Consider the following 26,598-nt stretch of genomic DNA (forward strand, 5'->3'; position numbering starts at 1 on the left):
ATGGAGTCTCGCAAAGCAAAATAACTTAAATGTGGTAGGCACAGCCATTCCGAACATTTAAGCTTTGATTGATCATTGCTCACAACTTTGATTGATCATTGCTCACAACACTCCTCTAAAATTGTCTACGAAGGAAGAGAGAGTTCACAAAAATTATGTCGAAGCCCTCATCGAAACTCGCAGGGACAGCAGTTTTGACGATCGCTCTTCTGTCCTTACAAGGGGCTTTATGGTATTTCCGACCACAACCTGCCGGGAAAGTGCCTTTATTGTATCGCTACAGTGCTGTAAACAGTCATGGTGGTAATAGAAAGCTTTTGGCTGTGAACTTCAGCATGAATTCAGATCAAAAGTTGTCGTCTGGCAATATAAGGCATCTTGGAACAACAAATGATCAACAGCATGTAAGTTGTACACTGCACATTTTCTGATGAAATAGAGAGGATATTGTAACTATACATATACTGTATGGTTGCAGTGATGAAATTGAAAATTTTTATACCTATTGAACTTTACAATAAGCAAAACCGAGATTCGAGACTCCAAAATCGCAGTGAATTGAACGTACGATATTTTGAGCTGAGCAGAAAAGTCAATGAAAAACGTTCCATTTTAGAATTTTCTGCACGAGCCAAATATTAATTATTAAAGGAGTGTAATTTTCTAATTTAGACATTACATACACTTGTATCTCGAATTTTTGCATGACTAAGCAAAACTATCGAGGCTGTTGGTAAAACCCGTGACGGTCAAAAACCCGTGACGGTCAAATTTGGAAAAACACGTGACGGCTATGTCCGTGATGGATCCGTGACATATCCGTGACGGATAGATTCTTACATATTATAGATACTTATAGATACAGGCTATAAGACTGAAATCCGTGACGACTGTTTAAGACTGTTATAGACTGATCAAAGGAGAGGAGAAATGAGTCAATTTCGTGAAATCCGTGACGACTTGTAGTGACTCTCCCTGTTTAAGACTGTTATAGATACTTATAGACTGAGTCAATTTCGTGAAATCCGTGACGACTAGAAGTTCCGTGACGGTTTTAGTAGTGACTCTACCTGTTTAAGACTGTTATAGACTGATCAAAGGAGAGGAGAAATGAGTCAATTTCGTGAAATCCGTGACGATTAGAAGTTCCGTGACGGTTTTAGTAGTGACTCTACCTGTTTAAGACTGTTATAGACTGATCAAAGGAGAGAATAAATGAGTCAATTTCGTGAAGTCCGTGACGACTAGAAGTTCCGTGACGGTTTTAGTAGTGACTCTACCTGTTTAAGACTGTTATAGACTGATCAAAGGAGAGGAGAAATGAGTCGATTTCGTGAAATCCGTGACGACTAGAAGTTCCGTGACGGTTTTAGTAGTTAACCGGTTTTAACCGGTTTTGACCGTCACGGATTTTGGCAGGCCGTGACGTATAGTGAGCTGCTTTCCGTGACGGCCGTCACAATCCGTGACGGCCTGCCAAATCCGTGACGGCTAAAACCGGTTAAAACCGGTTAACTCTCTTTAACTTTTCTCTATCTAATGACACAAGAATCATATCAGGCAATTTGTTATAGTAAATAGGGAAAAGACCACTCAACTTAATGGCGAGTGACCCTCCCTGTTTATTGCAAACAAGAAGCTGCCCGCCAGGAAAAACCCCCTCGTGGGAGGAAACCTGTCCCTTCCCGAATACAGCTTCAAGAACTTTGAAGGAGAAAAGTTGAAGGTCAATGCAGAAGATCCTTGGATGCCTCCTCCTGACAGATCCTGGCAAAAGAAATAGGACAATTTGATGAGAATCACAGGTAGTGGTAGATTATAAGACAAAACCCCCATTACCACCCGGCCACATTGCCTCCGTTTTAATAGCCTGTTTTAATGGTAAGATGGAGGACTTGAACCCAGGACCCCCGGGTCACAAGACCAGACCATTTACCGCTCTACCACACTGCCTCGGTTTAGCCTGTTATAAGAGAGACATCAGTGGTAAGATGGAAAACTTGAATCCGGGACCCCCGGATTACAAGACCAGATCACCATACCGCTAGGCCACATATCCTCCATCTAGCCAGTAACAAGTGAATCAGATAAGGTAAGGTTAAGGTATTGAATCCGGGACTCCCGGATTACAAGACCAGAAAGCTACGGTTGGCTATTTACAAAGGGTGACCGAGGAGTTGATTTCGGACTTCCGAAAAGCAAATCCAGGTAGTGATAAGATGGAGGATTTGAACCCGGGATCTCCGGATCACAACCATTTATCGCTCGGCCACATTGCCTCCGTTTAGCCTGTTATGAGTGAAACAGTAGTGGTAAGATGCAGGACTTGAATCCGGGACCCCCGGATTACAAGACCAGATCACTATACCGCTATCAGTGATGACAATTCTCGCTACTGGAAATGGAAAGAAAAATAATGTCCTGGATATCTTCCTCTGACATCTCCTGGAAAAAAAAGAAGGAAATTGGTGAGAACCATAGGTATCATGAGGCACACTAGTTGGCTATTCACAAAGGGTGGCCAAGGAATTAGACTCTCGTGCATCCTTTGCAGTATACAGGTGCATCTTCGTCTTCCGGTATGTCTTCCTTTGACATATCCTGGCATTCAGGATGAAACCAGACTCGACATCCCGTACACTGGAAATAGTAACCATTCTCAGGTCTCTTGCATGAACAAAAGACCTTAAGAGTGAAACGTTCTTTGATTCCTTTAGGATGATCAGACGTCCTATCTCTATGAGGGAACATAGTCAAAAATCCCTCTTCAAGACAATTAAAGAGGTGTTGTCTCATAGCTCCTTCATCATACGAAATTAATGTTGGGTCTTTTCCCAATGCCAGAGATAATGCGTTTGCTATTGCATGCAAACCACAAGTGTCGTCTTCGTTAGTTCCTTGGTGATCTGCATCCATAATAAGCATGGTAATCTTGTCGTTTTTTAAAGGAGGCCGACCATAGCGAAGAAGATTGCATATGGATTCCTGAGTGTCAAAGCTGACGCTCGTATAAGCGGAGTCGTAAATTTTCACTTCTTTCCCTCGTTTACAGTCGAGGGTACTTAGCGTGAGCCAGTGTGAGCCGGTGCCTGCTATAGATGTTCTGTTCACAATTTGTATAAAGGGATTAGTTGGGCATGGATCGTAGGACAGATTGGACGCTTTTAAGACGGTGTCAAAACCCGAAATATACGGGAATTGACGCCGCATCAGTATCTGAGCAGCATCCATTATTTTGTCATTTAACCAGGCTGTCCGATGTTGAAGGATTTCCTTTTCTTCCAGTCGTAAGTCAATGCCACTTATTTTTAACCAAACACGACCATCGGGCCTTTCGTTGTCTGCGATGTCTTCATCTTCTCCCGGTTCTAGTGTTTTGCTTAGAACACTGTTGTCCTTTTGGGCTTCGTCTTCCACTTCTTTTTCGTAAACTTTATCAGGGTTTGCTGGAATGACTTCATAGTCGTTCGCCCGAGGGCGTTTTCTCCCCGACTTATTAAATTACCTTCTCCCTTTGGTTTTCGCTTTCTTTTTAATTCCGTTAAGTTTATTTTACGCCTCGTCTTGACTTCTAAACCAAGACTTTTTTTAACTGCTATCTTATGGTATTTTCTATTTCTTAAAATCTGACGGATAGTCACCGCTAATCTACAATCCGTGACGGCCAAAATAGCTCCTTAACGTCTTAAAATGCTTGTAAAGTTATAGAAAAACCTATCTATTTCTTAAAATCTGACGGATAGTCACCGCTAATCTACAATCCGTGATGGCCGTCAAAATCCGTGACGGCTGAACCTGTAACAAATCCGTGACGGCCAAAATAGCTCCTTAACGTCTTAAAATGCTTGTAAAGTTATAGAAAAACCTATCTATTTCTTAAAATCTGACGGATAGTCACCGCTAATCTACAATCCGTGATGGCCGTCAAAATCCGTGACGGCTGAACCTGTAACAAATCCGTGACGGCCAAAATAGCTCCTTAACGTCTTAAAATGCTTGTAAAGTTGTAGAAAAACCTATCTATTTCTTAAAATCTGACGGAAAGTCACCGCTAATCTACAATCCGTAATGGCCGTCAAAATCCGTGACGGCTGAACCTGTAACAAATCCGTGACGGCCAAAATAGCTCCTAATAGCTAATCTACAATCGGTGATGGCCGTCAAAATCCGTGACGGCTGAGCCTGTAACAAATCCGTGACGGCCAAAATAGCTCCTAATAGCTAATCTACAATCCGTGATGCTTGAAGTAATGGTCTACAATAGAAAAAAAAAACATCTATTTAAAACCTGTCTCCTTGACCGCTAATCTAAAATCCGTGACGGCCGTACCTTGTGTCAGCTGCGAGATGTTTGAGAGTGACTAAATATGCCAAATAATGGATAATTGATAATTAGATAATTGATTGATAATTGATAATTCCCCGTGACAGGCACGTGACATACACGTGACGGTCCCGTGACGGTCAAGAAAAATATGTCCGGGACGACCGTCACGGGTGCTTGACCGTCACGGGTTTTACCAATGCCCACTATCGAAAGTGACAAATTACATGTATTGTATTAAAGGTGACAGTAGGTCAACATGTTCTTTTGGGACTGGGTCATAGTCCAGTTTTTGGACTAAGCATCATATAATCTGAAATTATAAAACAAACAGCTCAACCAATGACAAAACAGATTTCGACCATTTGATAATAAGAAACCCTTGTCACTTTTCAAGTTGGTACTTAGCAAGTTACACATTCATGTGAAATTGTTATGCACCTATCAATGGTTTGCCCCAGATGCAGGGTGGGGGGAGGGGGGGTGTCAAATTCCTACCCTTGGCCAGGCCCTTTCCACTTTCTAAGATGGTGGCTGAGGGAACCCTTGTGGATGTCAAAATCCCAACCCAGGTAGAGCTACCTATGCCAGGTAGAGCTACATACAGTCAAATTCCCCCTCAACCCGCTGGGGCAAATCATTGATAGGTGCATTACCAGACTTATCATTGTAAACCTGGTTAGAGGGGGGGGAGGGGGGGGGAAGGTGGGGCACCCTAGCTCCCTGACTTTTTATCCTGGTTTACTTAGCAAGAAACTATGACATTTAACGAAGTAAATCTGGAAATGATACAAGAAATAATGCTACTTTGTTCTTTTCTGATTGCAGGAATGTTCTGCCTTGCACCATTTAAACAGCTCAGGACAGCGATGTCATTTTGTCAAGTCAACTGAGAGTTGTCAGATGGATGAAGGATTTATTCAATATGTACAGTTTCCATACTGCTCATTTCCTACAAACCTTGTTCCTCTTGCATTTTTCTTGCTGGTATGTAAGTAATTTTTTGGATTTGCAATCCTAAAAGACACCTTGATAACTAAAAATTCCCTAAGTGAGCTAGACCAAAAAATTATCTATGATTTACAGCCCTAAGTGAGACAACCTTGCCATTCCTATCCCTTTTCATAAGGGAGTTCCCATCCATGGTAAGAAACATCCAAATTTTATACAGGCCAGTTTTTTAATTCTTCAGTGCCAATCATCTTTCTAATTTTAAGATCTCCTGAAGTAATTTAAATGTCCCTCTTGTTATATATGCAATAAAAAAGTCAGGTAAAATAAGTCTGCATTTAGCCTAGAGGTAGAGGCCAGGGTGCATTCTGTCTACACACCATGCCAAAGATACGCCAAGTTTTATTACAGGTCTAAGGTCCAGCATTATTCATACCTAAAATAAGTCATCTGTAAGGGGTATTGAATGGTTTTTGCGAGCATGCGAGCAGAGAGTTTTTGTTCGCGAGCACGAGCATTGACAAAAGTAAGTCTTGCAAGCAACGAGCACTTTTCAAAACGCTTCCTCCGTAAAAAACCGAGCGTGCAAGCACTTGCCAAAATATGCGAGCACGAGCAAACAAGCACTCACTAAAATTTTGTGAGCATTCTGAGCAGAAGTGTAATTTTGCGAGCATTGCAAAATTTTGATGGACCATTCATGACCCCTTCTGTACGCCAGTTTAAAGGTGCTGACTACGATCTTACGCCAGTATGCAGCACAATTTTGAATCCATGCCAAAGATCTTCGACATAACTTAAGTAGAATGCAGCCTGGCCTAGAGGCCCATCTGTCATCAGGTCAGAGCTTATTCAGGTTTTCCTAGCATTAAGTGTCTGGGGGTATTTAGAACTGCTTCCCCTAGCATTAGATTCACGGGTAACTGTTTATACACCTGGGTGGACAGAGGCACAGTGAAAGTAAAGTGTCTTGCTCAAGCTCAAAATGTTGTGTGACCCATTAAGCCACCATGCCTTCCATACTAAAATTCAGGGATAGCAATATTTTCTGCAAATAATTTGTTTTATCTAGATTGTATAATTCACTGTAGTAGTCAGGTGCCGCGGCAATCATATTTCTAAACATTTTTTTTAGTTTTTATGGTTGGCATTCCTCTTTATAACTCTTGGATTGACAGCGGATGACTAGTAAGTTGCAAAAATTAATTATGGTTCCTTTTAATTACCCTATAAATTTCAGCATAATTTTCTGATGCGGCATTTATTCGAGGGTGGTGTTTATTTTAAAATAATATTCAAGTACTAAATTTTCAGTTGCAGATTTAAGTAAAATACAGACCAGCATTGACATTATTACAAATTACATTTTAGCTAGTTTGTGACAAGATTCTAGCCTGTGTGAAAATCTGAATTTATTTAGAAACCCTTTTGTTTGAATTGAAGTTGCAAACACAAGGGTCTTTATTAGAAGAAATTTAGTTCTTTTAAGTCATAACACACTTCAGGACTCAAACAGTAATCTTTAATGACATAATAACTTTGTTATTAGATTATTTAAACATGAACATTATTGTTTTGTTTATTTTTATATTTGTATTTCATGTGTAGCTTCTGCTCTTCTTTGCACGTGATCTCAAAGACATTACGAATCAGTCAGAATATTGCTGTATCCTTTTACTTTAGTGAGAAATTCTCTGCTGGATGCAAACAACACAATACAATCACTGTCAGTGGCAGATGTAGGCAAGGAGCATAGGGAACATGATCCCACCACCCCTTACCTGGTTGCGAAATGGCCACTTAATTTTTTTTTTAATTTCGAGCCCTGTCTTCTACGGTGGCCCATATAGGACATGAGCAATTTTTTTTTTCGATTGAAATTTTAACTCAAATTTCAGTTACAAAAATCCGTATTGTGTAATTGTTTAAACGTACAACTCGGATTTATACTAAAAAATCTTAGTTGTAAACATCGTTCAATGTACACTCGGATTTTTACCGCAAAAATCCGAGTTGTTAATTTTTCAAAAACACAACTCGGATTTTTAACACAAAAATCCGAGTTGTTAAATTTTCAAAACACAACTCGGATTTTTACTTAAGACACGGGGTTTTCCGCCGGGAACAGCTTAAAGTGCATGGTAAATAAATGTGACGGGCCTACACGACTCCTACACGTTACATCAGGCAAGACCAAGGTTTCGTTCGTGACATCAGGCAAGACCATGGTTTCATGGTTTCATGGTTTTTGCCTGAACTAAACTATATAGTGACATATACAAAACGCAAAACAGTCAGTAGGACTTGCGCGTGAAAGATTTCAAATTTATATTTGAATCATGTGGTGCCAACGTAACGCAACGAGCAAAGGAGGTAGTAAAATTCTAAACATCGAGCTTAAAAGACAGAGCGCTAGATCAAAATAATGCAAGAAGCATAGCCTTTACAACACATAATGTCTCTCTGAAACCAACTTTCAGCTTTTTCATAGTAAAGCTGAAACAGTCTCTGGCGAAGCCGGACCAAGATAATCCGTGATAAGACCGAATACATCTTGCAACAGTATTGATTAAAATGCCGGGCCGGCATCAATAACATGCAAGTAGTTTACATTTTCACGGAACATTTCAGATCTTGTCCTTCCAGAGCGAACATTTTGAGAGCTTAAAGCATATCTTGCAATTAGAATTTAGCCAAAACAAACTAAACTAGCACAACATGTGGTAGAGTACAGATTTAGAGGCGTCATTCAACTCTACAAACGGAATCCACGCAGTTCGGACTTATGACCTCTAGACACTTCCTTGGCCACAATCTTACGGCTCTACAATACATAATGCCTCCAAATAGTAACAGTACCCTCGGAAAGAAGTCAGAAGCAAATAAGGTCGAAAGACCGAGCACTTTAAGCTGTTCCCGGCGGAAAACCACGTGTCTGAAGTAAAAATCCGAGTTGTGTTTTTGGAAATTTAACAACTCGGATTTGTGCGGTAAAAATCCGAGTTGTGTTTCTGGAAATTTAACAACCGAGTTGTGTTTCTGGAAATTTAACAACTCGGATTTTTGCGGTAAAAATCCGAGTTGTACATTGAACGATGTTTACAACTAAGATTTTTTAGTATAAATCCGAGTTGTACGCCTAGACAATTACACAATACGGATTTTTGTAACTGAAATTTGAGTTAAAATTTCAATCGAAAAAAAAAATGCTCATGTCCTATATGGGCCACCGTAGTCTTCAGTTCCCCCTCCTCTTATTACAGTAGATCATCTATCACATATTTAGCACACTTCAGGCAGCTGTAATCTCCTATCAAATTTGGGCCAACAGGCTTTAAGGGAGGTCACCCTGTAGTAAATTTGTTTTAACCACTATTGAGTTTGAATATCAATATATAATTATTTCAATGGGCAATTCCAGAAAATATCCATACACCACGAAGGACGGCTCCCCTTGCCTTCGGAAATTCCAAAATGCGTTACCCCCCCATGCCCTCGGAATTCCATAATCCTTAACCCCCCCTCCCGTTCGGATTTTTCGTTTTTTCTTTAAGTCCTTTACAATTCCCGGCAGGGTTCGTAAATATGCCCAATTTGACGTATTTTACATCAAATTATTTCAAATGACTCGATCTGTAACAGAGGCTGGGATGAAAATGTAAAAAAAAATACCTTATACCTCCTTACTCTTGTTCAACAGATACAACCTACATTAACTTTACATTGCCCCAAACTGGTACAGAACATTAAAATAACAATATCGTGTTATGTATGTGTGTACTTTCGGAAGATAATACAATCGAGTGCACTGACATATCCGCCATCTTGAATTTGAGCCTCCAGGGTCAGCAGTCACTCCCAACCCACGTGCTTCAAAATGGCGTCTCGAAGCGTGGCAAAATAGTTTCGCGCTCCACTGAATGTGCTGAATATGTTGTGGATCCGCTTTTTACAAGAAAAAAGAGTGAATGAAGACATTCATCAACGTTAAGGCCTCTGGAGCTTGATGTACAACCCACATTTTATTGGTTTTCTTTTGTAAATGAACGTTTACACACGCCTGATCGATCGATACTTGTCTTGTATCTTTTTGTCCGCGGGGATCCTGCTTCTGAGACGCGGTCGTCAGTTCGTGCTTTATTTACAAATGAGTAATCCACAAAAATTAGCATTTCAAGGAACACACTTTTGTCTGTCTCCTCTGGAAATCCAAGATCTGGAACTCCCCCATGCCTTCGGAATTCCAATCGCAAGTATCCCCCCCATGCCCTCGGAATTCCAGTTCAAAGAACCCCCCCCCTTGCCCTCGGAATTCCAAAAAGCCGTCCGTCGAGGTGTATGGATATTTTCTGGAACTGCCCAATTTTGTTTAATATTTTACATTCTGTGAAATTTGATTTCCTTGACTTTATTGTAAATATAAGGGTGTTACATTTCTAGCCTTTGGCAATGGTGCACCTGATATTTTCAGTGCCATAGCAGCTTTCTCTCAGAGCAGAAATCAAAATGGAGTACAGCTCGGGATACAGGCCCTCTTTGGTAAGACAATAATATTACCTGTAAGTAGTACATATTCAAATCAGGTAAGTTTTTTCGGTGATCTCCAGAATAATCAAGGTTGAGGCATGCGCGAGTGTCAGAGAGTGAGGTCTGATGACACTTTTGGTTAATATTGTACATAGGCATGCAATGCATGCAGAGAGCTATGAAACTGATGCTCTTTGCACACATTGCAGATCTATAATGCTAGCTTTCATAATTAAGCAGATCAGAGTTTGTTTAAAAAAGCACAGTTTGTGCACTTCACCTTTTACTTGAAAACGCCTCTCTGTTTCTTTGCAAACACTTTCTCCTTTAAATATATAACCTGCAATCAAGCATTCTTCGGGAGCAGGAATGGTGCAGTGGTGAGAGCACTCACCTCCCACCAATGTGGCCCGAGTTTGATTCCCAGACCGGCGTCTTACATGTATGTGGGTTGAGTTTGTTGTTGGTTCTTGTCATCGCTCCAAGGGTTTTTCTCTGGGTTCTCCAGTTTTCCTTCCTCCAGAAAAATCAACAGTTCTAAATTCCAATTCAATCGGAAACAGTGGACGAAGAGCCAGCCTGTGAACTTGCCACTGCAAATTCCCATTTGTTTATTTATTTATTTATTTATTTATTCTTTTTTTTTTCAAATTTTCTGCATCTTTATAATGCACTTAATATATATCCATATTTATGACTGTCTTGCAGAATGCGAAATAGGAGGTATCCTACCTTAAGCCAAATTCACCCACTCCATTGGTCGTTGGGTCATAGACTTTTGTTTGTAATTTCACTGACCAGTATTGCTCATGCCTCAATTTTTCTGTAAATCATTTTATTCACCTGATGCGAAGCAGTTGTATTCTCATAGAGACCTTTGATTTCCTTTATATCCACTTTTGGCAAGTCTGTTCCTGAGTCTAGAAACTAAAAAGGCTGCCACTTTTCAATGACTTTTAAAACTCCAGTTTCTATAGGCGAATGTTTTGCAGGTTGGCCCCAATCATTTTCCAATCTTCATCAGTTTGCTTTATAACTGTTGATGTGGTATACTTATATTCGTATAATTTGGTAGGTAACAATTTTTTTTATCAATTTATTTATTTGTTGTTTTTTTTTGTTTCCACGTTTCAGGTGCTGGTATGTTTGTGACGACAGTTGTTGTTAGTGCTATATCCTTTGTCTCAACAATCACGTTGACAACTCGTCCTTTCACCAGGGATGTCTTATTCTCCCTGGGAGCTGTTTCATTGACGTTCATCACATTATATGAAGAAAACATAACATTAGGAGAGTCAATAGGTAATTAACTCCCAGCTTGTTCCCTGATCATTATGGCTATTTATGTCTGCACAATTTATAGGCCTTCACTGCTAGCTGTATCAGAACTCTCATTTCAGGAGTGTAGCACAAATTACATGTATCCATCATAAAGGAGATGGCATGTAAAGAAATCTGTGAGAGATCCATTCAGTTTCTCTGGTTGATTGTTGCTTGGTTTTGAATTTTTTGCACAACCAACCAGATACAATACACAGATCTGAACCAGGTTGTTCAAAGCATGATTATGATAATTCAGGACTAGCGTGAATTTTGATTTCAGTCTTTTAACTTTTCTGGTTTTCTGTTTATATTTTCTCTCCTCCAGTTAAGGACTGATGTCAAACTCCAAAGAATATGAGCACTAAAAACACCTTTAACTTTTATTCCTGGGTTGGTGTTAATCAGCTTTCGAACAACCAGCCCTGTAGATCAAGCTTTGTCTTGAATCAGTTTGGAATCTCAGACGTCTGAGGACTTATCAGAGCTGAAAATCACTTTCTATAAATTCTTTTAAAAGTTAGTTCCTAGGGAAATAGTTGGGTCAGAAACACAATTATTTCCGACTTTTGGTGTTCTAGTGCCGGTACCTATCCCCCACCTGGGGGCTGCAAGGCCCAGGGTGGGTACTTGCAGTATACATGACGGGGGGGTCCGACGGAGCTTCATATTGCGAACCCAAAAAAATACATGAGCCTGAAATTTTACACCCAAAAAAATACCTGGACCAACAAAATTTTCTATCCCAAAGAGTACAAGACCTAACACCTTGATACTGATTTATTCAATCAAACATACTTTAAGAGCTAAAAAAATACATGACAGATCTCTCGACCCAAAAAAATACCGAGGGTGTAAATTTTCAACCCAAAAAAATACGTCGGACCTCCCCGTCATGTATACTGCAAGTACCCCTCCTGGGCTGCAAGGCTGAACTAAGGCTGATTCAGTAAGAAAAAGTTTTGAGAGCTTCCAGCATTAAATCCATATAACATGACTATTGATGAGCCTTTTAAAACATATGTCACATTTATAAGAAAAGGGTAATTGATTACTTTTTTTCTTATTTTACCAATAGGTTTCATAGTATTGTATGTAGCGTACGTTCTTGTTGTCATTTTTGGCCACTACATCTACCAAAGATGGAAAAGAAATTCAGGGCGTGTTGAAATTAAAGCTGAATCCCCAGAATCAGGTACGTTCATAATGTAATTGGAGTAACTGCAGAGTACCCTGCCACACAAGCCCATTACTAAATTGAGGTGTCTACATGGTACGCAGTCGGTATTAAAGCATTCTTGTTTATGATGCTTCTGAGATGTTCGCTTTCAAACCATTGGAGTCTTTTGAGTCCCAATGACTGAATTGGCAGTGGACTAACTAAATGTTGAACACTGGCAATCACAAAGATCTTAACAGTTACCAAGCGCTATGGTTAAAAACAGGAAGAATACTAAGGTAATCACCCCCCCCCCCCCCCCGAAAAAGAAATAACACAAAGGGGTCCTTATTTATAAATGTTGATCAAACCGGTTATGTGAAAGGTCGGTATATCGGCGAAAATATCCGCTTGATACAAGATGTAATACACTTTACAAGCCAAATAAATGAAAAAGGAATTGCTATTTTCCTCGATTTCAAAAAAGCCTTTGACACGATCGAATGGACGTACCTTAACGCCCCCTCGAACTATTTAATTTCGGACCTGATATTATGAGCTGGATTAAAATAGTATATAAAGATGTCTCCAGCTGTGTTGTTAACAACGGTCATGCTTCTACCTTCTTCCCTTTACAACGAGGCGTTCGTCAAGGATGCCCTTTATCGGGAATCCTATTTGTCTTAGGAATCGAACTATTTGCAAGAGCGTTAAAAAACAAAACTTCCATTAAAGGGATCGAAGTCGACAATCATGAAATAAAAGTGGCACAATATGCTGATGACACCACCGTCTTTGTCCGTGACAGAGAATCGGTCCACGAGCTTCTTGATTTTCTCAAAGAATTTAGTGCGCAATCTGGGCTAGAAATAAACACAGCTAAAACTGAGGCGATGTGGCTAGGACAATGGAAAAATAACCAGGACACTCCCTTTGGTTTCAGGTGGCCAAAAGAGCCAATACTTTCTCTCGGTATCTTCTTCTCGCACAATCAAGCACATGCTGACGATCTTAACTTCGGTGCCAAAGTTCGTGACTTAGAGAAAACTCTTCTCGCTTGGCAGAAGAGAAAACTAACACTATACGGGAAAATCAATATCGTTAAAACGCTAGGCCTTTCCAAACTGATTTTCAATGCTTCAGTTTTACACATTCCGGATCACTTTATAAAGCAAATTAATAAGATTACGTTCAATTCCATTTGGGGCGGTAAACCTCCCAAAATCAAAAGAACCACGATCATAGGTGAGAAAAAAGACGGGGACAAAAGTGTGATTCCAAGGACAAAGCATTAAAGATCGCCTGGATTAACAGAATTCAAACTCAATCTTCGGCCGCATGGAAAATTATTCCAGGCTACTTCTCACGACTTAATGGCAACCTTGCTTTTTTAACAAAATGTAATTACGAAACTAAAATGCTGAAGCTCAATAACCTCCCGGACTTTTATCGGTCAATACTAGAATACTGGCAGTATTTTAAAACATTAGATTCTAAAGAAACAGACCTTAGACATGAAATTCTATGGAACAACCGCAACATTTTAATTGACAAGAAGCCAGTTTTTTATAATAATTGGTTCACTCAAAACATTGTTCACGTGCATCATCTATTGGACGAACAAGGTAATTTCTACGATATTGCAGAATTTAAAACCAAATATAACCTGAATGTGCCGTTTACTACCTTCTACGGTCTCATCGACGCCATTCCTAACGCATGGAAAAATAAAATAAAACAGCGCTTCCAAATCGAGAGTAACTCAACAAACGGTAACACAGCCCTGTCCACAAGTTCAATTTATTCTGCTATCTTGAAAAGCCTCTTCAAACCACCAACCTCTCAAAGTAAAATTCTGCGTCACGGCTTTACTGAAAAACAATGTTCAGAAAGTTTACTTACTACCTTTTAAGATTACAAAAGAAATTAAAATCATAATGTTTCAATTTAAAATTATACACAACATACTACCTACCCAAATGAGTTTATATCGTGACGGTATCTCAGAAAACGATACCTGTCCTCTTTGCAAAAACGAAATACAAACCTTGAACCATTTATTGGTTACTTGCATCAAAACGACCTCCTTTTGGAAAACTGACTTTTCATAGCTGGTGGTACGAGAAAACGCACGAAACGATACGCTTAGATCAAAGTAAAATATTGTACGGTTTTTTTGAAAAGACATCGCACTGGCAGCCTCTAAATTACCTTATTCTACTAGCAAAATATTACATTTTCTGCACAAATGGTCTACAAGATGAACTTTGTTTCCAGAGCTTTCTACTACGGGTAAAAGACAAATTGCAAATACTTAGGGAGATCGCAATTGCAAAAAAATCATTAGAAAATTTTCAGCTAACATGGGCCTTTATTTTGTAAATCTTAAAATTATAAATATAGTGTAAACATAAATAACCGTTTAAACATCTGTTATAGCTTTTAGAATTGTATGTGGCGACTATGATTAGTAAGTACATATAGGGAAAAGACAATGTTCTGTCAAACTGCTGTAATTAAATGTTTGTAAGTGATGTAATAACATATTGTAGTCTATTGAAAGTAATGTAAATAATATACTGTAAGCATTATCCCGTAAATCTACGTAAGTACTGTTCTGTAAGTTTCGTTGTGTATTATTAATAAAGTTAAAAAAAAAAACAAAGGGGTCCTTAGTCATTTCTAACTACCGGTACATTGTATTGTTCCAGAAAATATCCATACCCCTCCCACAGAAGGTTTTAGGTTTGAATCCCCCTCACCCCTCTGGAAATGTCAGTTAAACCCCATACTTGTGAGATCCCAACTCGTTTGGAATGTGTCCAATGATCTTCCGTGGGGTGGGTATGGATAAGTTTTCTAGAACTGCACATTCGCCATCCATTTCTTTTAGTATTTCTCTGTGTTCATCTTAAAGTGTCTTAAGTTTAATCCTTAACGTATTTAGATCATTGTCAGGTCATTATGCAGTGTATACCTGGGCCGGGTTGTTCAAAGCACGATTAAGCTAATCCAGGATTAGTGTGAAGTTTGATTTCAGTTTTTTAACTTCTCATTGAGGTTTTCTGTTTATATTTCTGTCCTCCATTTTTGACATCGACTAATCTCAAGCTCCACAAAACATAAGCAATAAAAACACTTTTATCCACGAGAAATTGAACCCTGGATAAACTTTTAATCCTGGGTTAGTGTTAATCGGCTTTCGAACAACCCGGCCCTGGTAAAAGTTATAACATATTTTATTTTCATATCATAGACATATATGCCTTGTCTGAACCTTCACTCTTTTTATGTTTAAAAAAGAATCCAATGGCGACTTTCTGGAGTCAGGTGGCCGTGCTGGAACAAGGGGGAGTAATGAATCAGTAAACGCTGTGACTGTTAACGCAGAAACAAATGACATCAATCGGGAAAACACAATCGCACATCATTCTCACCACACACTATCAGGTAGGGTGTGTAATTATCACAATAAGTAATATTTATTCACACTGTATTAAGGCAATATTTCTATTTCTTGCAGATGCTCTTATTGCAAGCGAAAATACCTTGCTTGCTGCAGCAATTCACAGTGCTCCAATTCCTGCAAGAGAGGAGTTCACATGTTCAGGTATTTATAATAAACCAGATTTTTAAAGTTAGTAAGTAATTAAGATTCTTCATCAGTTGAAGTCAATTATTTAGTCAGTCAGTCAGCTAGCCAGTCGGTTGGTCAGTATGTCAGTCAGTCATTCAGTCAGTCAGTTAGACAGTCAAACATTTAGTCAGTCAGTCAGACAGTCAGTCAATCGGTCAGTCAGTCAGTTAGTTAGTGTGTAGTAGAAGAAGGAGGAGGGGGAGGGGGGTGGGAGGTCGGGTGACAGGTAGTAGGACAATGAGTCAGAGTAGTAGGTGGCCGGGTTAGTAGTAGTAGCTAGCGTCGGTTGTGATGTAGTAGTCTAGTAGTAGGACAGTCACAGTAGTAGAGACAGTAGTCATCGGTCAGTCAGTCAGTTAGTCAGTCAGTCAGTCAGTCAATCAGACAGTCGGTTCGTCAGTCAGACAATCAGTCAATCAGTTGGACAGTCAGTCAGTCAGACAGAGAGACAGTCGGTCAGTTGGTAGTCAGTCAGTCAGTCAGTAGGTTAATCAGTCAGACAGTCAGTCGGTCAGACAGTCAGTCAGTCAGACAGTAATCAGTAGTCACTCAGTTGGTTAATCAGTCAGTCAGACAGAAGAAGAGTAGTAGAGAGTAGACAGCGAGAGAGACAGAGTAGTAGTAGAGAGAGTAGAGAGTAAGGAAGTAAGAGTGAGAGTGGGGAGTAGAAGTAGAGAAGACAGAGTAGTAGAGAGACGGTAGTAGTAGAGTAGTGAGTAGACAGCGGGAGAGACAGTAAGTGGAGTAGTAGTAGAAGAGAGAAGCGTAGGTGTAGAGTGAGGAGTAGTAGACAGTCAGTCAGTCAATCAGTTAGTCAGTCAGTCAGTTAGTCAGTCAGTTAGTCAGTCAGTCAGTCAGACAGTTGGTCAGTCAGTCAGTCAGTCAATCAGTCAGTCAGAGAGTCCATAAGTCAGTCAATCGGTCAGTCAGTCAGTCAGTCAGTTAGTCATCGGGTGGCAACTTCATAATCTGTGTCAAAATTAATTTAATGTACGATTTATCAGTAGCATTGAAAAAGTATGATTCATGCCTCTTTGTTTTTTTAAAAAATTAGAACTACTGTATTTAATAACTATATGGAACGACAGTGAGTATTCACTCATAGAAAGCTCGAGCTTTTAGTCTAGGGCTCGAGACTAACTTTTTTTGCTAACTAGCCTAGTGGCTAGTGACACCTTTGATTTCACTAGCCAAAACCAATATTCTACTAGCCAGAACTTTCAAGCATGGTTTTCTTTTCTTTTTTCTCCCAAGCCAGCGGAGACAAAAGACAGCGACAAATCGGACAAAATAGGTTTATCTTCCCAAATCCATGGAAAGTCTGTGCTCCACGAAGACAAAAACTTGCGTTTTCATGGAGGCACTTTGCTGTCTTCATTGGGTCTTCTCCTCGCTTTTTTGCTCCTACCCACTACAGAATAATCTCGGGTATCAACGTAACCGAATCTCAAATGTGTACATGAAAGCTAATTTGAAAGCGTTCACGTACGCGGCCTCTCCCCCTCGTTGTTCGTGCAATCTTACGCGATCACTGATTAACGTTACAACCTACATGTACACATAATGTTCGATTTCCCAGGCCGGCTAATAATTAGCAGAAACAGTTTTCTTTCACTTGTTGCTTTCGAGACCGGAAAGTCCTAAAAGAAGCTATCAATGATCGTTTGTTCCCTTTTCTGTAACTTTAGCTTGTCCATATTCTTTGATATATGTCAACAGTGTACTTGTTAGTTTTGTTCTCTTAGAGTCATTTCAATTTGCGTTTTTTTTTTTACAAAACTGCCTGAAATTTTCACTAGCCATTTTGGCTAGTGAAAGTCCAAAACCTACTAGCCAAAACTGCATTTCTACTAGCCTTTGGCTAGTTGGCTACCGTTAGTCTCGAGCCCTGAATTTTAGTTTTTATTATTATTGGGTACTGTTAGAAACGTTGTAATAATAATGAACTTTATTAGTTAATGTGATACTCTTGTAATAAAGTTAATGTTAATCATGTCTATTTTGTTTCTGTTTGTTTCTTTTTCCCAGATGAAGACTTACCTCTTCTGGGTGGAAAACGTAAAGTTCGTGCATGGAGAAAATTTTTGCAGGGCCTGGAACCCATCGATCGAGAAGACTGGTGTAATAGCAACTTTTTCTGGAAATTCTTTATGATTGTAAAGGTACGAACTTCCTTATTAGTCCGGCGAAGAGACTCCCATATTAATAGGGCGGGGATGTTCATCCAAAATTGTGAAAAGAACCCCTAAAAAAGACCAAACTGGGCGTAGCTGAAGCTCTCTTCAACCCCTAAAAGATACCAAAGTATAACGAGCGGTCCGTACGAACAGTGTAGTGTTTGAGAGAGTTGTCACGTGACTCGTCACCAGTCGAGCATGTATGTCTGGCAATTGTCAGACGAGACACGTCTGTCATGTTATTTGAGAACATGATCTGTCTAAAGAAGAATTTCACCCAACACGTTCACAGCGGTTTTTCATATCTTGCAGTAAATAAGGGAGGTAGTTAATGGCATCACTTGGCAAACTATTGATTTTGTTTAAAAAAAACTTAAGCACATCACCTCAGTGACTAAAGAAGGTAGCTTACTTACTGAAAATAATTCGAGTCATCCTGCTACGTTCTTTAATAACGTGATCTGTCTAAAGAAGAATTTCCCCCAACACATTGAAAACGGTTTATCAGATCTTGCAGTGACTAAGGGAGGTAGCTAGTTAAATGGCATCACTTAGCAAACTATAAATTTTGTTAAAAAAAAAACTTAAGCACATCACCTCAGTGACTAAAGAAGGTAGCTTTTGTACAGAAAATAATTCGAGTCAGCCTTGTGACATTCTTCAATTATGATGTCCGTATGAACTTGCTGCCTGGCTGACGTCACATCAAGCTAATATTTTAATCACTCACTGCTAGTTAGTGTGACGTTTATCCTTTATAAGTTTTAAATGTCCTCTCATTTCACTTCCGGTATTTCCGGAATCCATTCAACTTGCGCGACTACTCCCGTGAATCTGTTGCCATCTCACAAAGTTGGGCACTGGCTATAAGTTTGTTATCAGTTTATTTTGACGCAGTACATTTATCTTATGTTGCGATGACATTTTCCCTATAAACTGCCCAGAGCTCAAATAATTATATTAATCTCTTACTGCTAGCTTGCGTGACGTGTATCCTTTATAAGTTTTAAATGTCCTCTCATTTTACTGCCGGTATCTCCGGAATCCACTTAGAAGTCTTACATCAAGTATTTTGTTTGCGTTATTACTCGCGCGAATCTGTTAATATCTCACGGAGTTGTACACTGGCTTTAAGTTTTTTTTATCAGTTTATGTTGGTGAAGTACATTTATCTCATGTTGCGAGTACCTTCTTTCCCTCAATTAATTGCCCGGAGCGCGTTCGAGCCTTGTCGCGAATTTTTTTATCCATTGCTTTAATTACCTTATTATAGGAATATAACGAGGCATTTTAACAACGCGAACAAAATTTACGCGTAATAAAATTAACGCGAATTTAGGAAAAGTTCTGGTCAAATGCTTATAGTAAAAAAGTTAACATACATAAAATTAACGCGAATTTTTGAAATTCGCGTTTATAACATGTATCGTTAATTTCCTATAATAAGGTAGAACATTCGTGGACAATAACAAGCCAGTTCCGGTCTAATTTGCATATGTGTGTCTACGTGCTTGTTCCACTTGGCCTGTGTACAGCCGTCCCGCTCCGCTCAAAAAAATCGCGGAAAGGGCAACGGCTAGTTACACTTGACCGCGCAATTTGTTTACATCTGGCGTAGCGTTCGCTTCCCCACTAAACTAACTCCATTAGTGTAGTGTACAAACACTACACTAAAAAATGGAATTTATTGTTATACAGTTTGTATGGTGCAACCCTAAACGAGACCTTGACAGCTAAAAATATTGGAATTTTTCGCAGAACACCCTATAAAGTGAGACCAAAAATCCGAACTTTACACCCCTAAGCGAGGCGACAGGCATCCCCGCCCTTTTCACATCCCCCCCCCCCCCCCCCCACCCAGGCTTGTTAGTTTCAGGCAAGATCAAAAAACGTCATCAGTATGTTATTTTTCAGGTGGAGTATTTGAGCGCTTTCCATTTGTGTGGAAAAACTTGTGAGAATTTTCTGGCAAATTGAACAGTTCAATTTTTCAACAAACCAGTGTTACGGGACGAGTGTGTTTCCAGTGAAAAGGACCGTTCCATTTCATTTCTCACCGCAATAGCCGCGTATTTCAACGAGGAGCATGGTAATAAAAAAGGTAGAGTGATGTTCCGAGAATTCCAGTAAAAACAAGAAAAGAGGAGGAAGGAACTCATGGTTTCTCCAAACAAATGGCAAGCACCCTTTATCTCATACCCCTACCTCCCAATACCACATACACAGTGGGATCAAGGTACAAGTTCATCCTTTGTGATGGGGGGGGGGGGGATGCGGAAAGAAATTGAACCTCTGTTCACTGAGGCTCATGTTTTGTTTGCAGGCTCCTGCAGTATTTTGTCTTAATCTCACTGTACCAGTTGTGGATTACGGCAAAGAGAATCATAACTGGAACAAGTGGCTGAACGTCCTGCACTGCATAACAATGCCGGTCTTTGGTGTCATGGCAACACAAGGTAAGTACCTTGTGTAAACATTTACCGTAATAACATGCTCGTCAAATAATGTCAAACACTTCTGTTCTGCCGAGAGACTCGACGTTCTGGATGAGAAAGAGTTGATGTTGGCCGAAAAGTTAAAGTGCTAAACTACCTGCAGACAAGGCAGATATAATGTTGTAAAGGACATTTGTGTATTCTTTGTGTAATACTGCTATTTTATTTCACAAATAACTTTACAGCATGGGTTCCTAGATCTTTGATATGACCGAAATAAATTCCATTTTTATTGGCACTCGGAATTGAATTAAGATTGCATTTGTGTTTAAGTATAGTGGTCTCGATATAACCGTAAACGAACTCGTGGATACGAATCTCATACAACGAACAAGCCTTGTCGAAGCGGACGTTTTACCAGAATTGTTTGCAACGTATATGACAAACATCGGATGCAATCCATCATTTTTATTTTCGACCGTTTTGTTCATTATATCGAGTTCGGTTCAACGGACTATGTACCCATACATTCCGGATCATATTGTCTTTACGCAAAAATTCCAATAGCATTCCTCTCTTGCAAAATCGTAAATTAGTGATGTATATGTATTCTGTAACTTCCAGTTCGTGGGAAAAGACAAACTGATTGGGTGTTTTTAAAAAGAATAATAACCTTGGTTCGATATTTTCTCGTAGCCGGTGAGCGTTTTCCTGCATGGGCGTTGGCGCTTTTAATTTGTGGAGGAATAGCTCTAGCTGTGATTGTTGCCATGACAACTAGAAGTGACAAGCAGCCTTGTGGTCATTTTGTAAGTACTCCACAAGAATAACTTTAAGGGATCGAGGCAAAAACATAATTCAAATAGAGGTTGTTGAGACGCACAAATTTTAGTGCGTTTGCCCGGACTGTTGATCAAGAGATCTGGGGACGAACCTTTCTTGTGTTTATTACAAGACATTTATTCTCGTAGTGCCTCTTTACTCATTTGTTCAAATTAGTATCGAAAAACTGTTTCGATGGGCAAGCATCCCATGTAGGAAGGAGTAGCAATACGACTGGTCCCTGCTGTCCAAATGACGAATACTGCTAACCATGGGATATTTAATACATACTAAAACGGTGGATAGCGCTTTTGGCGCGCGCTGATTGGCTACTCAAACTCGGAATATCCTTTGCTATTCACCTCCGAGCAACGCACGCGAGAAAATTGTACTGTTTGAAGGGAAAAAACTAGTCAAAAATCATTCTTTCGGATTCACCTCAGTGTCGGTGGCTATTGGTGGATATTAACCGAGCCGCGAAGCTGCTCGGCAAATATCCACCACTAGCCACGGTAAGCCACCTCCACTTTGGTGAATAGTTGTTAACTGCTCTTTGAACAACCGATGTTACAGGCCACAGTACTTTTTTTTCTTTTTTTTTTACAGTTTGATAACCACCAAAGTGTTTAACATTTCAGTGCCATTTATAAAATATGTATGTTTTATATTGACGCGCTTCATTCTCTCTCTAGCTATTTGCCTACGTGGCGTTCGTGGTATCAGTAATCTGGATCTACGCCACAGCAAACGAGATTGTTAACCTGCTTCAGGTACAGTTGTTGGTGTGAAATAGTGTGTTTACCCTCTTGAAGCAGTTGTTTACTGAACTATCTATTATTACCTAGTCAATTGCACATTTAAACCCCGCAGTCAGTTAAAGGAGAAGATTTTTTAATGGTACATTTCTTTCATTCTCGTACCCAGAGCTGCTTGTCCCTCTTGATTGGCTAGATTTTTAACAGAAAAGAATTTGAATCTAGCCAGTCAAGTCAACCGTAGCAAAATGTCTTACAACAAAGGGATTTTAAAATGGTTGATTTGATTTGCTAAATTTAAATTTCCTTTGTTGAGGATCTAGCCAATCAAATCACGTGTCCCCAGAGCCACTTGTTTCTCGTGCCCCAGGCTCAGCCGCCTAGAGGGACAAGAGGTTCTCGGAACGAGAATGCTTTTTTTTTTCAAGATAACTTCATTAAAGTTGTGTCAATCATGTTGTTTTGTAGACGTTTGGAATCGCGTTTGGCTTGAGCGACGCAATTCTTGGCCTCACTTTTCTTGCCTGGGGTAACAGTATTGGTGGTGAGTTTTGCATCTTTCTCAATCTTAGTAGGCGACTGGGGGGGGGGGGGGGGCAGTCCGTCTTTTCCCTTAGCTCGCTGAGGTAAAGGTAAAGTCTGCTTTCGAGCCAGATGGCCCATCAGGCCAGAGCTTATCCTGGTTTCAGTAGCATGAAGCGACTAGGAGTATTTTTACTCCCCCTAGATGGGATGCTAGTCCATCGCAGGGTTAGCCTCAGCATTAAATTTGGCGGTACCCATTTATACACCTTGGTGGAGAGAGGCACTGTGAGAGTTAAGTGTCTTGCCCAAGAACACAACAGTGACTCCGGCCAAGGCTCGAACCCGGACCGAAAAACATTGCGCTTCAAAGTTCCTAATTCCCGAGCCTCTCACCCCAACCCAACGCTGTCATGTTTTGATCTCGCTTTTTCCTTTTCGCCCTAAACTCATTAATAATCATGAAGTGAAAACAAAGAAAATTATAACAGTGAAGGAGGTTTGGATACCCGGTCTTAATTAGCATAGATATTTGCGATTTTAGTTCTCCGTTTACTCCGTAGTTTTTGTTTCGATTGAGAAGATTTATCAAGCACTCAAGGCTGTGTTCATCGGCTACCCAAACACCTCGAATTTCGTCAAAAATACTCCGCTGCGCGTCGTATTTTCAACTCTCTCCTCTGTGTTTGGATATCCCGATGAAACACTGTCTCTTGTGTTTAAAATATTACTTCTTGAGCACGCAAACAACTGAGGAAAACGACGAACTGCTCGTAAATCTACCGACATGCAAGAGAAAACTTACGCTTGTTTTATTTTTCAGATCTTGTGTCAAGCATAGCTATGGCAAGACAAGGATTTTCTCGCATGGCCGTGTCAGCTTGCATTGGATTTCCTTTGCTCAGTATCCTTTGATATTAATCAGTGATACACTGATTCAATTCTCTTTACCTTTTTTGTAAAAAAGAGTCCAACTTGTGTAAATCGAAAGCGGTACTACGCCAGTTTCTTATAAGATGTTTTGAGTCAGATTTAAATTGTACCCTACCTGGAATAGAATCTGTTCGTATAGGTATGTTTGAAGTCAAAGCAAAATCGTCTTTGTTCACGAGAGAAAGACACGACAAACATGGGCTTTTGCAAGAATCGGTCACTTGTTGGAAATCATAAGAATGTGACAGTCTCTAAAAAAAAGCCACTTCAACCAGTGAAGTTTAAGACTTCTTTGTTTTGGATGTTCCAAATGCTTACAGCTTGCCATCCATGGTGGCGGACTTTGCACCATGTAATCGTTTATTCCAAAAGGCCCATTCTAAACTTGGCAACTCAGCGTCGTAAAAATGTTTAAATCAAAGTAGTAGGCTATAGGAGCGTGTGCAGTAAAATTTATCTTGTGAGGCTCTTTTTTCCAAGCTCTTGCGTGATGATTCAAAACTTGCCAGACTGAACGGTCGGCAGAGGCATTTGTTTGAGGTTTGTTTGTGGTACGTTATGGAGTGAAAGAGCTTTCTTTCTTAACTTTTCACCAGATATGTTGTTAGGTATCGGTATATCATGCACTGTTGCCACGGTGTCACGTGGACATGCAATACCGGTATGTATATCTGTGTCTGCTTTAGCCTTTTCACAGCCTTTTATTTTCTCGTATTTTTGTTCGACCTTTAAACGCGCGAAAAGAATCGCAAGAGAACTGGGCACGAGCGCAAAAGAGGAAGCGCGAGGGGTCGACCGCGGTCAAACGATAGAAATATGCAAAAAATAAGAAAGGTACTTCAAAGATAAGGTTTTAATTTTCACAGTTCAAATTTCGATACATAACCGGTATCCTGAAGATTTACTACGTTTTTTGGAGCTTTACTAAAAAAGCTCTACGTGTTTGAAAACAGCGATACCGTATGCGGTCGGCGCCATTTTGTCAAAGCACTTTGGTTCGGATGCGGAACATTAGAAAGTAAAAACACTCGTTTACCTGAGGAAATGGGAATATGTTTACACTCAGAGGCTATTTTATCTATCCTTGCTCATACTGAAAACTTCATAATGAACGAAATTCCCCGAAATAGAAAGTAAAGCTGCCTGAGACGTTTGACCGCGGTGAACGCGAGGGGTAGGGACTAGGGATAGGGCACTAGACCCCACCCTTGCTTTCCACGTTTGCTGTTTTCAGTAGACGTCTGCTTTAGAGAGGAGTTCCATAAGTAAGAGTTCAATACAACATGCTAACACCTTTTTTTGTCATTATCTCTGTCCAGTTACGTCACAGATATCACCAGTACCAGATCTCCGCGGGATTTCTAGCCGCTAGTCTCAGCTCGTCCGCCATCTTAATTCCTTTAATGGGATTCAAAGTACCCCGGATGTACGGCGTGTACTTAATAGTTTTATACGTAGCTTACTTGGCGGTGTCTATAGCATGCGAGTTTAAACATATTTAATGGCTGTCAGACCGAACATGAAGGGTAGGGTTTAAGGGTTGGGTGGGGTAACAGTGTTCGGTTATGACTTCTAGGTTTTAAAAACTATTTTTTATATATATATTTTGCAAAGCAGCTGGGGTCGTGACGTATGGCCTTGTCTTGGACGTGAGAAAGGCTCCACCGAGAGCCTTTCTGGCAAATCTTTTAGTTAACGACTTACAAAATATTATTTTACAAAGTCGTTAAGGTATTCCCCCACACAATCGTTTTGCATGAAGTCGTGAAAGTTGAATGCAAACATCAACTTAAAAAAAATGGCCGTGAGATGAATTTGTGTATAGGTAAAATCTGGTATACAATTTATCCTAAAACCATTTTTTCTATTATTGTTTTCAAAATATGAATGACAAGTGTTTGCAGCAATTGATGTAACTCGATCCTTTGGGAGAAACTTAAAAGTTTGTGGAGCCAAGGGCCTGTTTTTATGAAGAAAAGATGTCCCTAGAAGGATGGCTACCCTCTCCCCCAAGCCATCTTTTATCGAGCGTTTATATGACAAAAGTTGTCCCTGCTGTCCGAGCCGAAATTTTGGCCATCTTGGTTTCACGCATGCTCAATATGTCCTGACGTGTCCCTAGCAGGCGAGTTATTAAAGCCAGAGTGTTTACATGGAAGAAAGTTGGCTTGCTCCCCAAGGTCACCCTGCCTTTAAAGCGAGTGACCCTGTACCCAGGGTCACCCTGCCCCCCCCCCCCCCCCGAATTAACTTAACTTTGCGATTTTCTCACGTAAACATTTTGCTGCTATTTATAGAGAAATGTATGACAAAATCTCTTGTCCGGGATAGCTCAGTATGGAGGCGTGACCCTTCCACCAGCGAAAATCTTTCTCTCCAAAAACAGGCCCTGAACACTTTTTGAGTTAACTTGCCCAAAGTCACTTAAATTTTTATCAGGTTATATTAACACAAAGCAGTAGTTTTTAATACGAAATCAAAAAATGTTGCATTTGTGAAACCTATCAGAACTTGAGTGATATGATCACAATTTTATAAATAGAAAAATTGTATTTTTGTTAACTTATTCATTCAACTGTCACATTCAAATTGTATCATAGTTTTAATTTAATTCAAATTTCTTACGTAAGGTGAGAATAATTACATTGAACATAAGTCTTATGACTTTTTAATCTCAACTTACTAAATAGAATTATTTAAATAGAGTACTTATTATGTACAATTTTAGATCCACGATCGCCAAATTAATTATTTTTACTTGATACAGTCATTTTTAGAAATTTTACTTGTCTTAACTAAAGTATAAAGTTACTCAACTTTTATAGTTGTTTTATAACCGTTTCGTCTTGTTTAGATTTTAGAATAGTTTTTAACTTTTGAAAACAAAAAACTAATTAAACTTTCAGCCTCCAAAGGCAAAAAGGTATTGTATGTTAATGTAAGGTATTTTATCATTAGAGAACTTGTAGTATTGTAAATTAGTGTTTAACATACTTCTTGTTCTAATAAATATTATTAATCTGTCGGAGTTTGTCC

The 26,598-nt window shown here is 39.7% G+C and overlaps 2 protein-coding genes across 2 annotated transcripts in view; one reads left to right on the plus strand and one right to left on the minus strand.

Annotated features, from left to right (window-relative positions):
* LOC144646417 (mitochondrial sodium/calcium exchanger protein-like) lies at window positions 1–26,585 on the plus strand. The gene is made up of 17 exons (XM_078506005.1): window positions 1–404; window positions 5,153–5,311; window positions 6,411–6,463; window positions 6,884–6,941; window positions 9,700–9,814; window positions 10,937–11,104; window positions 12,201–12,317; window positions 15,585–15,731; window positions 15,805–15,891; window positions 17,947–18,080; window positions 20,419–20,551; window positions 21,227–21,339; window positions 22,045–22,122; window positions 22,576–22,651; window positions 23,453–23,533; window positions 24,159–24,223; window positions 24,882–26,585. Exons 1-17 carry the CDS (start codon window positions 156–158, stop codon window positions 25,062–25,064), a joined length of 2,016 nt encoding a protein of 671 aa, XP_078362131.1. The 5' UTR covers window positions 1–155; the 3' UTR covers window positions 25,065–26,585.
* Window positions 1–26,598, minus strand: part of LOC144646393 (ubiquitin-protein ligase E3B-like) — a 195,084-nt gene that overhangs the window by 3,191 nt on the left and 165,295 nt on the right. The window lies entirely within an intron of this gene.

The sequence above is a fragment of the Oculina patagonica genome, chromosome 3 (assembly GCF_052425735.1).
Source record: "Oculina patagonica isolate OP01 chromosome 3, crgOcupat, whole genome shotgun sequence".
Classification (NCBI taxonomy): Eukaryota; Metazoa; Cnidaria; class Anthozoa; order Scleractinia; family Oculinidae; genus Oculina; species Oculina patagonica.